The sequence below is a fragment of the Sorex fumeus genome, unplaced genomic scaffold, assembly GCF_029834395.1.
Source record: "Sorex fumeus unplaced genomic scaffold, SorFum_2.1 ptg000082l, whole genome shotgun sequence".
In the NCBI taxonomy this organism is placed as follows: domain Eukaryota; kingdom Metazoa; phylum Chordata; class Mammalia; order Eulipotyphla; family Soricidae; genus Sorex; species Sorex fumeus.
Window position 1 is genome coordinate 3,830,251 of NW_026606139.1, and position 14,673 is coordinate 3,844,923.

The 14,673-nt window shown below is 50.4% G+C and overlaps 1 protein-coding gene and 1 pseudogene across 3 annotated transcripts in view; both read left to right on the plus strand.

Moving 5' to 3' along the window:
- The first annotated feature begins 1,188 nt into the window (after positions 1–1,188).
- On the plus strand, positions 1,189–1,265 carry LOC130039125 (uncharacterized; annotated as a pseudogene).
- A 9,316-nt stretch (positions 1,266–10,581) lies between these two features.
- MAST2 (microtubule associated serine/threonine kinase 2) overlaps positions 10,582–14,673 on the plus strand; it is a 154,811-nt gene continuing 150,719 nt past the window's right edge. For all 3 annotated transcript variants that reach the window (XM_056130897.1, XM_056130899.1, XM_056130900.1), the window contains exon 1: positions 10,582–10,785. In XM_056130897.1, coding sequence (XP_055986872.1) covers positions 10,582–10,785 — 204 coding nt within the window. The remainder of the gene's footprint in view (positions 10,786–14,673) is intronic.

Here is a 14,673-nt window from a genome sequence, read left to right on the forward strand (position 1 = left end):
TTCCTGAGTGCAGAGTCAGGAGTAACCTCTGAACACCTTTGGGTGTGGTCCACAAAGTAAATAAATAAATTAATTAAATTAAATTCCCCTCACCACATACAGTCCCTCAAATACCACCAGTGGGTACTTCTGAGCACAAGCCAGAATAGCCCTTGAGGTCCTTTGGGTTGGGCATCCCCAAAAACCAAAAGGAACTCTAGGCAGTCACATTTAACAACCACATGATTCTTCTTCCTAATTCCTAGATACTGTTAAATGAACCAGGAAGGTACCCTGACTAATTGTTGACTATCCGATGCCTATTAAAAGAAGTTGACAGGTAGTTTGGCTAATTCGCTTCACAATTAGGCAAAATAACTTAGAAGGAGAGAATGTATCCCACATTAGAAGCAAAAAGTGAAGTTTTAAAAACTGGAGGCCGAGTAGTAGAGAAGAGGCTGTGTGCAAGGCGAAATTTTGACTGAGTAGAAAACACTTAGTGGTACTATAAAGCAATTATATTAAGCAGAACAGAGGGTAGGTGAGCTGGTCGAGTCACTTTATTTGGTTGGTTGTTTTTTAGGTCACTCTTAGCAGTGTTTGCTTCTAGTTCAGTGCTCAGGGTTCTCTCCTGGTGGTGCTCAGGAGACCATGCTGTGCCAGGGACCAAAGCCAAGGTTTGGTCTCATATGTCTGCCCGTTGAGCTATATTCCATTCCCAGTTGGTTGAGTTTAGAAAGGAGATAAATTAAATCAGAGGTCATGATAATGACAGAATACAGAGTAAAATGCCTAAAATGTCAATTTTTTGCTTCTGAGAATCCTAGAGATTCGTCTAGTTTTGACTTTTTTGAGGTCAGCTATACTTCTATTCCTGGTTTTCCCTGATATTTCTGTTTTCCTTATTGACAATTTTATCCCAATGTATTTAATATGTCCATCTCTAGCTTATGTCCTATTCAAGATTGAATTTGTAGTTGTTCAGCTTCTCTGTAAAACAGGTACTTTTTAAAAAAAAATTATTTTATTTAATTGTAATTGTAAAGGCCCTCCCGTTGATCATCGATTTGCTCGAGCGGGCCCAGTAACATCTCCATTGAAGACTTTGTTGTTACTGTGTCTGGCATATCGAATACGTCACGGGGAGCTTGCCAGGCTCTGCCGTGCGGGCGAGATACTCTCGGTAGCTTGCCGGGCTCTCCGAGACTTCTCGCTTCTCGGCCTTTTGGCTAAGATCAAGTGTAGTATTTTATTTAATTTTTTAATTTTTATTAGTGAGACACCATGAGGTACAGTTGCAGACTTACAAGTTTTTGTGCTTGGGTTTCAATTATACGATGATCCAATACCCATCCCTCCACCAGTGCCCATTTCCCACCACCACGGATCCCAGTATCCCTCCCTCCCCCCATCCCCCCATCCTACCCTGCCTCTGTGGCAGGGCATTCCCTTTTAAAACAGGTACTTTTTACCACATGAACTGCTAATAAAAAGTTTAGTTACAACAGATACCCAAAGTTACAGTGATTTAAACAGGATAGAAGTATGTTTTTCTTTAATATGCCAGTAAAGTGGGCAAGGACAACAGATGAATTCACCGTTAAACTTTCTACATTACCATGCCTAGGATTTTTTCTTATATTTGTGATCCAAGAAGAAAGGAGAAAAGGAAAAAGAGAAGGCATATGTTTTTTGTGTTTGTTTTGGGGCCACACCTGGCTATCCTCGGGGGTCATTCCTGGTAGTGTTTGGTTGGGGGACCATATGAGGTGTCGGAGATCAAACCTGGGTTGGCTTAGTGTGAGACAAGCACCTGCCAATTTTTCTATCTTTCTAGTCTTGAGAAGGTGTACTTTTTCCCTTCAAGAGCATAATTCAAATGATACTCTGATCACTTATGCTCACATCACATGGGTTAGTTACTTACGTGGTTATACTTAAAGGCCCCTCCCGTTGATCGTCGATTTGCTCGAGCGGGCCCAGTAACATCTCCATTGGAGACTTTGTTGTTACTGTGTCTGGCATATCGAATACTCTCGGTAGCTTGCCAGACTCTCCGAGAGGGGTGGAGGAATCGAACTCGGGTCAGCCATGTTGGCCGCTTGTAAGGCGAATGCCCTACCGCTGTGCTATCGCTCCAGCCCGTGGTTATACTTAGCCATAAATAAGGCTGAGTGGGGCCCCAGAAATGGGCTCATTGTCTTTAAGTACATGCCCATCAAACATGAGGCTGAAGATCAAACCCTGGTGATCAGAGGTGATTCTGACAAATTTGGAAATTTCTGGAAGAGAAAGAAATAAGGAAAGAAACAAAGAAGAGAGGAAGAAAGCAAGCAAGCAAGAAGGAAAGATAGAAAGAGAAAGGAAGAAAGAGAATGAAGGACAGTAAGGAGAAAAGAAAGAAAAAGAGGCTGGTGAATATGTCTCCAGGTGACAACATATCCAATGCAGAAAATGGGGGAAATGGATATTGGCAGACAAAATATTTATTTGTGCCATAATTATAATAAGGAAATGTTGATGCTGATTCTTAGAAGAGTGATCTAATTCAAGAATAATTCAAAAAAGGCACTTTTGAATCACTGAGGTGTCTTTGATGGAAGAGTAGAGCTTGTGAGTGTCACTGAAGTAGCCTTATCCAAGAAGGGATGTGAAATCTTGCAGCCCCTAAAAGCAGTGTGAGCAATCGTCCTTAGATCTATGAGTAAGCAATTATTCCCAGGTAAAGGTAATATAATTGGTCCTATTTAATTTAAGTCTCCTGCCCCTGCGCCTGGCTGTTCCTCGCCGGGGTCCCTTGGAGGGGAGCGGGTTGAGCTTTCCTCCCTGCCCCGACCAGGGCTCCGGCAGCCGAAGACCTCCAGGACCAGCCACCACCATGCTGAGACCACTCTCCGCACACATGAAGGTACTGGCAGAGGGACAAAGCCACGCGGGTTCCGGGGCCGAGATCTCCAAGCCTACTGGAATTGGAGTCGAGCATCCTCCACCCAGATCCTCCAAATTCCAGTAGGCGGGGGTCACACCCACCACCTGGCCCCCTGGCGCCGTGTAATCCCATCAACGGCCAAGACTCAGAGACTATAAAATCCAGCTCCCGGAACATCCATGTGACATCTTTTCAGGACATCTTTTTATGACATCTTATTATCTCATTCCTACTTTGGACAAACTTGCAGGCTATCGAATGTAGCCTGCCCACAGGGCAGAGTCTGGCAAACTCCCCGTGGCGTACCCAATATGCCAAATACCAGTAACAATGATGGGTCTCATTCTCCTAAAGAGCCTTGAATATAATCTCAGGGCTAGGAAGAAAGAGACGTTACTGGGGCCTGCTCGAGGCAATCGACGAATAACAGGATGATGAATGAATGAATGAAATTTAATTTGAATGTTTCAGAGGATCAACTGAACTGTAGGTCTCTAAGATGTGTGTTCCTTGGGAAACTCATCCCAAGACTGCCAGTTTCCTTGGTAAGCTACGGTTTAGGATCTGAAAAGGTATAGGACTAAAAGTCTCAACTCTAATCAGGGAATTATTCTAAGGGAGAGGAATTTTCTACCCTCAAAAAACCTCTATTATATTGGAAGGACCTTTGTTGTCAGTATTAGTTCTGAGCTGATATAACAAAACAATTTCTTTCTTTCTTTCTTTCTTTCTTTCTTTCTTTCTTTCTTTCTTTCTCTCTCCTTCCTTCCTTCCTTCCTTCCTTCCTTCCTTCCTTCCTTCCTTCCTTCCTTCCTTCCTTCCTTCCTTCCTTCCTTCGTCACACCTGGCAATGCTCAGGGGTAATCCTTGGCTCTGCACTCAGGAATAACTCCTGGTGTTGTTTGCGGGACCATATGGGATGCTAGGGATCGAACCCGGATTGGCCACATGCCAAGCAAATGCCCTACCCACAGTACTATCACTCAAGCCCCCCAAGATATCCCTTTCCATTTAGGGATATCCCTTTCCATTTACTGTTCTGATCATAGGGCTGGCTCTTAAAAGCATGAAAAAACAATGTGGGGTAGGGAAAAGAGAGAAAAAAAAATAACATAGACTGCGTGTCTTAGACAACAGAAATTAGTTTAGTTGAAGTTCTGGAGATCAAGGTTCTGGCCAGTTTGGTTTCTGATAAAAACACTCTTTTTTTTTTTTTTTTGCTTTTTGGGTCACACCTGGTGATGCTCAGGGGTTACTCCTGGCTTTGCACTCAGGAATCACTCCTGGCAGTGCTCAGGAGACCATATGGGATGCTGGGAATCAAACTCGGGTCGTCCGCATGCGAGGCAAACGCCCTACCTGCTGTGCTATCACTCCAGCCCCCTAGTACAAATACTCTTTGTGCTACCTAGATGGCTGCTTCCCAGGTCATGGTATGGCCTTTGTGGTCATGTATACATACGACGGGAGAGAGAACGCACTCTCTGCTGTCTCTTATTTGGCTACTTATCTTATTGACCATTATGACTTTATTTCACCTGAATCACTTCCTTAAAGGCCCCATCTCCAAATAGAGTCCCACTTAAGCCATTTTTCAACATACATAATTTTGAGAGGACTCAAATATTTCAATCAATAAAATTGTCCCAGGAAGCAACAATGCTAATCAGCTTCTATCTGGACTTAAATATGAAAGCAAAAATCATCTTTCTGGAGTAGATTTTGTACTAGACACGACTTTTCTCTGACTGTACTTCACCTTGCCCTCTAAGTTTGGTCCCTTCCCACAATAACTTGCTTCGCTTTGACAATAACTGGCTCTGTGACTTGTGCCTGGCTTTGACAATGCTACCGTTGGCGGCATGACAACAAGAAAGACTTGAACAGTGGTTCTGCATTTGTTACTGCTGGTTTCCTCCCTGCTCTCAGGCCCTCTTCACAGATGCTCTGAATTCCTTTAGCCTGCTGCATTACGAGAGCTAAATTGCTGCCAGTGCTGTGATCTAGAACTTTTTGATCATCAGGCTCATATGATGTCCATCGAGGCTCTCCCTCGATGACCTAGACAGCAGCCAATCCTCAGCTGACTGCAGATGCATTTGCAAGCACGGAGTGAAAAACTAAGCTGGCTTAGAACTGAAGAATCTTCAGTTAAGGACTGGAGTGCATGATTTGCATGCTGGAGCCCTGGGTTTGACTCCCAGAAGCACATGGTTTTCTAAGCAAGCACCACTGCAACAACTTCCAAACACTTTACCAGGAATGGCTTTCAAATAAATTGTTATTTTAAGGCACAGATTTTGGGGTGCTTTTGTTTAATTTTTGTAGGCTCAGATCAGGTGGTGATTTTTCCCTTAAAATTTTTTTTTAGATAAAGAGATTTTTTTTTTGAACCACACCCCGAGGGGCTCAGGGTTTACTGCAGGCTCTGTGCTTAGTAATCACTCCTGGTATGACTTGAGGTAAGGGGGGCACCATATGCAGTGCCCCAGCCAGATCCAGTTGGTTGCAGTTAGTACCTCCTGTACTATCTCTCCAAACCTCTTGTATAATTGCTTATTATTATTACTGTATAATACATTACTACAAACTTGTCAGCTTAATATAACACTTTTCTCAAAGTTTCTATGGATCAGGAGTTTGGACTGGAACAATACTACAGAGAATTTGCCTTGCACTTGGACAACCCAGGTCAGATCCCTGGCACTTTGTATGGTCCCACTGCCAGGAGTGATCCCTGAGCACAGAGCCAGGGATGAACCCTGAGCACCACCCAGTATGACCAGAAACAACAACAACAAAGAGTTCATGTATGGCTGGGTTGGGCTCTAATATGGAAACTCAACTGCCGAAGACTATTTCCAAGTTCACTTGAGCTTGTTGGCAGAATCAATTTCCTTGTGGTTGTAGGACTAAATACTTCGGTAACTTTTATTTATTTGCTTTTTTGGGCAAGAGACTGCGTATAATTCCTGGAGACTACCTGCATTTCCTGCCACCAAGTCTTCTCCTTAGGCATCTCACATGGGTGGCTTTCTTCTTCAAAGCCTTTAGGAGAGGGAGAGTGAATTTGTGAGCAAGACACTTTTACACAATGTAATAAAAGCTGGACTTGATTGAAAATACTTTTGTTGTATTCTATTGATTAGAAGCAAGTCCCAAATCCTACTAATAGTCAGGGAAAGGATCACGCAAAAATATGAAAACAGGGGTGGGGCAGATACTGAGGGCCCCTGTGGAGTCTGTGGGTTGCCTTAACTTTCCCAGTCCTCATGGTGCAAGATGAGAAGTTTGACTGGAGCTTCGGTTCCTAAGTTACCAAGGCTGAATCATAAGTTCTCTTGCCGGAGACTAGGAATCTGTAATGGTGATGCAAGTATGAAGAAAGGCTGGAATACTTTGTAAATAGATGTGGTAATAGCACAACACCTTGGGTGATGGTGGTACAAGTCTGGTGGTGACAGTATCCTGAAACTTTGCATAATGTGCACTGAGTAGAGCTTGCTTCCTGCCAGTTTCAGAGTCTGATTTGCTAATCCCTGTTCAGTTCTGTGAGCCCTAGATGCTCTTCCCATAAATTCTCCCTTGGACTTAAGATGGTCAGTTTCTTTCTATTGTTATAAGATTCCCTGTCTGTGCAAGACAGAGTCTTATATGATATAACATAGCCATGACGTTAATATAACATCATCGTTGTTGTATTCTACTGATAGTAGGACTGTTGGTAGAATTCAGGGTAGTGGTGAGGTAAGTAAGTGTCAGGGAGAAGGTGAAGTGGGTGGAGACCAGATTTTGTAGGGCCTTGCCAACTCTAATAAGTTTAAATTTCATCTTTAGGGACATGGAAGTCCATGTAACTTTTGTTTGGGTCCACATCTGATAGTGCTCAGGGGGTTGGTACTTGGGGGTTACTCCTGGCTATGCTCAGGGAACCATATGGTGCTGGGAACTGAGCCAGGACTCCAGCAGCAAAGCATGCACTCAGCCCACTGAACTCTCTCTCTCTCTCTCTCTCTCTCTCTGGCTCTCCCTATAACTTTTACATTTTTAAATGTATTAGTTTTTTGATGTTTGGACCATACTCGGAGCACAGAGCTCCCTGATGGTGCTTGGGGGACCATGTGTGGTGCCCAGGACCTGACCCAGGGTTGTTGAGCTACATGGCAAACATCTTAAGTACCTCTTGATCCCTCCACCTTACTTCTTTGTGTGTGTGTGTGTGGGGGGGGAACACACCCTGCAGTGTTCAGGGGTTATTCCTGGCTCTGCATTCAGGAATCATTTCTAGTGGGCTCAGGGGACCATATGGGTTGCCAGGGTTTTTGAACCGTGGTTGGCGGTGTGCAAGGAAAGTGCCTTACCCACTATACAATAACTCAGGCCCCATCATCTGACTTTTTAAACAAGAGAGTAGCATGTTCCATGCCATTTTTAGTTGCCTATTTTTAAAAATAGAAGCTACATATAGCAGTTTTTGGGGGCTTCCAGGGCCATACCTGGCAATGCTGTTGTTCGGGAAGCAAGGAATGTTGATCAAATTCAAGGCCTCACCGTTGTGTCCTACCACTACCTGGTCCCTTCTTGTATATATTTATTTTTACAGACTTTATTGAGGTCGCTTTTGAAGGGGCTGAATGTAGGTTAAACAGTAAGAAGGGTTTCCCAGCCAAGTAGGTGAGAGAAGATAAGGTTTGAGCTGACGTGGTGCCAGTGGGTTGGGAAGAGAAGATGACTGAAGAGATAGTGAAGTGACAGAAGCAAAAGTCCTTGTTCATCCACTGGTAATAGGGATGGGAGGGGAGGGCAGGAATCTAAGAAGACTTTCAAGTTTCAAGTTGAGGCAAATGGCTAGATGGTGGGGAGGAACTGAAATGAAATACAGGAGAAGGCTGTTGAAGGCTGTACCCTACACTGATTGCATCTGTAGGTTCTGGTGCCTGACAGACCTTGGCCTGAGTCCTGGCTCTGCATTTACCGGCTATGCCATATCGAGCACTTTATGGACTTTGAGCCATAGTGTCCTTAACTGAGGAACACAACTGAAGTAATACAACTCACTGCATGTTTATGTATGTAAACAAGAATATGGAAACTGATGAATTGAAGCCAGAGTGTCCAGTAGGTACTCTGTAATGGTAGCTATTACTACTTCTAAAAAAAGAATTTGGGGAGGAGATTCAAGAAAAAATGGGCAAAGTCCTCCTAGAAAGGCTTCTGGGAAAGAACTCTGGTCAACCCCAAAGGAGAAAAATATAATGTTGTAGACTAGCTAAAGCCTGAAGCAGGGCTGAACCACAGACATGTTGTCGAGCAGATGAGTCACTGGAAGTGGCCTGCTGTGCTGCCCAGGCCACAGCTGGAGGCTGTGGTCAGCCTGGATGGGGCTTTAATACTATGACTTCATTGTCAGTGGGGAATCATGGGGATGTTCTGGAAGTCTCTTTGTCCTCTCCATCCCCCTGGAAGGAATTCATGACTTGTTCCTCTTTCATAGGACATTCCACACCCTATCTTATTTTCTGAAAGCATCAGGAAACTGTGGCGATATTTAGAGAAGTCCTAAGTCCTCTCTCTGTTGGCCACTGAGAGAGCCGATACCTGTCACTCCATTTGTTTTGTGTTTGTTTGGGGGGACCCCCCTGGCAGTTCTTAGGAGCCAGGGGCCACTCTCTGCTCCTGTTAGGTTGAGTGATGCAGTGTCACCAGACCAAGAAGTGCTTAGGGAAACCAGGGCAGTATCTATGATCTCCCAGATGAGGGGCTATGGGTGCCAGGATCGAACACGGGGCCCTGGACACGACAGGCATGCACACCAGACCTTTGAGCACCTAGTTCCTATTTCTGTCTTACCTAAAATACAACAACGAGCAGAGCTGCTGCCAAAGCGGGAATGTAAGGATCAGGTGAAGGCTGGCAGGTTCTCAATGAAAAGGCGTGCAGTAATTAATGTTCAATTCATTAAATTTGTTCCTTTGGGGGCCACACCCAAAGGTGCCCGGGGCTTCCTCTTGGCTCTGCTCTCTCAGGGATCATTCCTGGCGGGCTGGAGGGGGAACATATGGGAGTGGCTGGGGATCGAACCTGCCGTGTGTGCAAGGTAAGAGCCCCCACCCCCACCCCCATCCTGCTGTGCTGTCGCTTTGGTCCCTATTCATCAGGGTTTTTTTTTCTATTTTTTTTTCACAACCCGGCGATGCCCAGGGGTTCCTCCTGGCTCTGCACTCAGGAGTCACCCCTGGCGGTGTGCTCAGGGGACCCGATGGGATGCTGCTGGGCCTCGAACCCGGGTCGACCGCGTGCCAGGCAGACGCCCTACCCGTTGTGCTCCAGCCCCTGCCAATAGTATCTGAGTGTGTCTTTTTGCTTTTTTTGGGTCCCACCCGGCGATGCCCAGGAGTCACCCCTGGCGGAGTGCTCAGGGGACCCACCCGATGGGATGCTGCTGGGCCTCGAACCCGGGTCGACCGCGTGCCAGGCAGACGCCCTACCCGTTGTGCTCCAGCCCCTGCCAACAGTATCTGAGTGTGTCTTTTTGCTTTTTTGGGTCCCACCCGGCGATGCCCAGGGGTTCCCCCTGGCTCTGCACTCAGGAGCCACCCCTGGCGGAGTGCTCAGGGGACCCACCCGATGGGATGCTGCTGGGCCTCGAACCCGGGTCGGCCGCGTGCCAGGCAGACGCCCTACCCGTTGTGCTCCAGCCCCTGCCAATAGTATCTGAGTGTGTCTTTTTGCTTTTTTTGGGTCCCACCCGGCGATGCCCAGGAGTCACCCCTGGCGGAGTGCTCAGGGGGCCCACCCGATGGGATGCTGCTGGGCCTCGAACCCGGGTCGACCGCGTGCCAGGCAGACGCCCTACCCGTTGTGCTCCAGCCCCTGCCAATAGTATCTGAGTGTGTCTTTTTGCTTTTTTGGGTCCCACCCGGCGATGCCCAGGGGTTCCCCCTGGCTCTGCACTCAGGAGTCACCCCTGGCGGTGTGCTCAGGGGACCCACCCGATGGGATGCTGCTGGGCCTCGAACCCGGGTCGGCCGCGTGCCGGGTGCACGAACGCCCGACCGGCTGTGCCCTCCTTTTCTTGGCCTCCTTTCTGCTCGCCGGCCCCGTCCCGCGCTCGAGGGTCCCGCGGCCCCGGCCTCCTCCTCCTCCGGGATCCCGGCCCGCGTCATGAATGGAGGCGGCGGCAAAGCATCAATGAGCGGCGGCCGGCCGGAGCCCCGCCCCCTTCCGCTCGGGGCGCGGCGCGGTGGGGCGGGGGCGGGTCCCTCGCGGCCGTTCGTCCTCCGGCGCGTGCGCGGGAAGCCGCGGGCGGGCGGGCGGGCGGGCGGCGCGCGCAGGCGGGGCCGGCAGGGGCGGGGCGGGCGGGCGGCGCGCGGGTGTCCGGCGGGTCGAGCGTGCGCCGGCGGCGAGCGGACACGGCGGCGGCGGCGGCGGCGGCGATGCTGCCGCCCCCGTGAGCTGCGGCGAGGAGGCCGCGGTGCTCGAGGCCCCCGGAGGCGCCGAGCGGGCGGGGCGGCGGCGGCGGGCCGGGCTCGGGGGCCGGGGGCGCCCGCCTGGCCATGCTGGCCGCGGGCGGCGGCGATCGGCGCCGGAGCGCGGCGGCGGCGGCCCGGGGCCGAGCGGGGCCGGGCCGGGTGCGGCGGCGGCGCTGAGGCCCGCGGCGCCCGACTGCGGAGATGAAGCGGAGCCGCGGCCGCGACCGGGCGCAGCCCCCGCCGCCCCCCGCCCGCCGGGGGGACGCGACGACGCGGGCGGCCGAGCTGCCCCCGCCCCCGCCGCAGCCCCTGCCCCTGCCCCTGCCCCCGCGCCGGCGAGCCCCGCCCGGGAGGCAGCGGCCGGAGGAGCGGACCGGGCCCGCGGGGCCCGAGGTCCAGGAGCAGGTAGGGGGCGTCCGGGGGTCCCGGGGGGGAGGGGGCGACCGCGGGCGCCGAGGGGTGGGGACTGGGAGTCGCGCCGGAGGAAAGGGCGCGCTCCGGGCCGGGAAGGCGGGGAGCGGACGGGGGACGCGAGGGCCCGGGGCGGGGCGGAGGAGGGGGCGTCGGAGGCTGGCGGGAGGGTCCTCCGGCGTCCGTGGTCCGTGGGTGGTGGAGGCTGGGGGCGAATGAATCGCAGGTAGCCTCCGAACCGGGGGGCGGCGTGCACCGCGTTAGGGTGGGCAGAGTCGGTCCGATCTGATCGATCGGATCGATCACAGCCTCCCTCCCTTTCCGGACCCCTTTGCAAACGCGGATGGGACTCCCGAGCACTCTCCGATTTGGCCGCGACGAGTCCTGGCGGCGTGTGGTCAGCGTCGCAGCGAAGGCTTCCCGCGAGGTCTTCGTGAGAAAGCACTTTTTTGGCTTTTTTTGAGCACCTGCCCGCGTGCGGCCTCGGTCCCCAGGGGGCGAGCAGAGAGTGTGCGGGCGGCGAGGCTCTTGCCCTCCAGCAGTTGCCCCAGACAGCGCCTTGGCGGGGAAAAACGCCGGCACCCGGGTTCCTGTGGTTTCTGAATGGGTGGCACGTGCTTCTCTGCTCCATTGATCGCGTGTGAATGTGTCTGAATCAGGGGATGCAGGTCGGCGGCCCCGGGGCACCCGCCTTGCCCGCGCGCGCTCGCCGGGCTTTTGTCCCCAGCGCACCCAGAGGAGGAGGGGATAAAGGTCATGCCGTGGCCAGGGAGCAGAATGGGCCGGTTGCAGCTGTGGGACGTTCAGTGAGAGGAGAAGACGAAGTTCTTGATCTGTGGGGATTGCAGGGAAGTGTGTTGTGATCAGGAGCTCAGGTGGCAGGTTCGCTTTTGCACGGCTCTGCTGGGAAACCCAGTGGCTGTCCTGAAGTCTTTGAAGAGGCCGCTGTTAGTTTCCTGCCCTCCCCATCAGGTAGGAATTGTCCTTAGACATTGGTCCTTGTCCCGTCGCTTCGGTGATGTACTTGCTGACAGTTGGATGCGGTGCTGTACTTGCTGACAGTTGGATTCCGCCCCCTTTTATTCTTCAAGCTGTGCTGAGTTCACTGCAGCAGTGGCTGTCTCTGCTCTTGCCTTTAGGCCACTCACCTGTCCTCTTTCCTGATTCTCTCCAGAGGTGTGCAGGACTTACCTGACTCTGTGCTCGGGATCGCTTCTGGTGCTGCTTGGGATCGAACCAGACTCAGCTCCACCTTAATCTTCCTCTAGCCCATTCTATTCTTTTCTTTTTTCTTTTCTCCTTTTTTTTTGAGCCATACCCAGCAGTGCTCAGAGCCCACTGCAGGTTCTGCTCTGGGGCACCTTATTGGGTGCCGGGGATCGAACCTGTGTCAACCAACAGTGTGCCACAAAAGCACTCTCTCTGCGTTACTCTCCCCAGCTCCTAAAATGTTCTTCAATCTTAGGTTGGTTTCTTTTTGTTTTTGGGATACACCTGGGAGTGCTCAGGGCTTACCTCTGACAGGGATTGGGGACCATATCGGGTGCAGAGATGGAACCCAGCTCAGTTTTATGCGAGAAAAGTACTATGTACGAGGCAAGCACTGTGGCTCCAGCCTTCAGGTTTGTTCTTGACTCAGCTTACCTGTCCGGTTGACTTTATTTCATGCTTCAGCAAAGAGCTCAAGGTTACTTCATTTTTCCCTCTCAGAGTTTCTGAGCTCCTTTATCCTGCTACTTCAGCCACGGAGAAAGTGTTTATCTTCCTTTCAGAAACTGATCCCTTCAGGTCCGACCTTGATTTCATCCCTTCACCTGCTGGAGATCTTTGTTATTTCTCTCTTTGTTTTTCTACTTCAAAAGCTTAGCAACACAACACAGTTTCCCTGAATTGTGCAACCCAGCCAGGCCGCTTTGTTTTTTCTTTCACCTACAGCCTTGTTGAAAAATGAGTTAATTCACTTTCTCAGCTTCCTCGCCTTGATATGGCCGTTGTGATTGTGGTTTGCCTTACACCCTGACTCTCCTCAAACTGATGGTCGTCAGTAACTTTGTATTTACTTTTTGTTTTGTTTTTGGGCCACACCTGGCAATGCTCAGGGCTTACCCCTTCTGCCTCCCTGCCCAGGGATCACTTCTGGTGGTGCTCAGGGAACCATATGCAGTACCAGGGATCCAACTGGGATCTACTGTTTGCCTTAATCCCTGTACATCTCTCTAGCCCTGATTACTACACACACACACACACACACACACACACACACACCCCACAGAGTCTGGTGGTGCTCAGGGAACCATATGCAGTACCAGGGATCCAACTGGGATCTACTGTTTGCCTTAATCCCTGTACATCTATCTAGCCCTGATTACTACACACACACACACACACACACACACACACACACACACACACACCACAGAGTCTGGTGGTGCTCAGGGAACCATATGCAGTACCAGGGATCCAACTGGGATCTACTGTTTGCCTTAATCCCTGTACATCTCTCTAGCCCTGATTACTACACACACACACACACACACACACACACACACACACACACCACAGAGTCTGGTGGTGCTCAGGGAACCATATGCAGTACCAGGGATCCAACTGGGATCTACTGTTTGCCTTAATCCCTGTACATCTATCTAGCCCTGATTACTACACACACACACACACACACACACACACACACACACACACCACAGAGTCTGGTGGTGCTCAGGGAACCATATGCAGTACCAGGGATCCAACTGGGATCTACTGTTTGCCTTAATCCCTGTACATCTCTCTAGCCCTGATTACTACACACACACACACACACACACACACACACACACACACACCACAGAGTCTGGTGGTGCTCAGGGAACCATATGCAGTACCAGGGATCCAACTGGGATCTACTGTTTGCCTTAATCCCTGTACATCTCTCTAGCCCTGATTACTACACACACACACACACACACACACACACACACACACACACACCACAGAGTCTGGTGGTGCTCAGGGAACCATATGCAGTACCAGGGATCCAACTGGGATCTACTGTTTGCCTTAATCCCTGTACATCTCTCTAGCCCTGATTACTACACACACACACACACACACACACACACACACACACACACACCACAGAGTCTGGTGGTGCTCAGGGAACCATATGCAGTACCAGGGATCCAACTGGGATCTACTGTTTGCCTTAATCCCTGTACATCTATCTAGCCCTGATTACTACACACACACACACACACACACACACACACACACACACACCACAGAGTCTGGTGGTGCTCAGGGAACCATATGCAGTACCAGGGATCCAACTGGGATCTACTGTTTGCCTTAATCCCTGTACATCTATCTAGCCCTGATTACTACACACACACACACACACACACACACACACACACCACAGAGTCTGGTGGTGCTCAGGGAACCATATGCAGTACCAGGGATCCAACTGGGATCTACTGTTTGCCTTAATCCCTGTACATCTCTCTAGCCCTGATTACTACACACACACACACACACACACACACACACACACACACACACCACAGAGTCTGGTGGTGCTCAGGGAACCATATGCAGTACCAGGGATCCAACTGGGATCTACTGTTTGCCTTAATCCCTGTACATCTATCTAGCCCTGATTACTACACACACACACACACACACACACACACACACACACACCACAGAGTCTGGTGGTGCTCAGGGAACCATATGCAGTACCAGGGATCCAACTGGGATCTACTGTTTGCCTTAATCCCTGTACATCTATCTAGCCCTGATTACTACACACACACACACACACACACACACACACACACACACACCCCACAGAGTCTGGTGGTGCTCAGGGAACCATATGCAGTA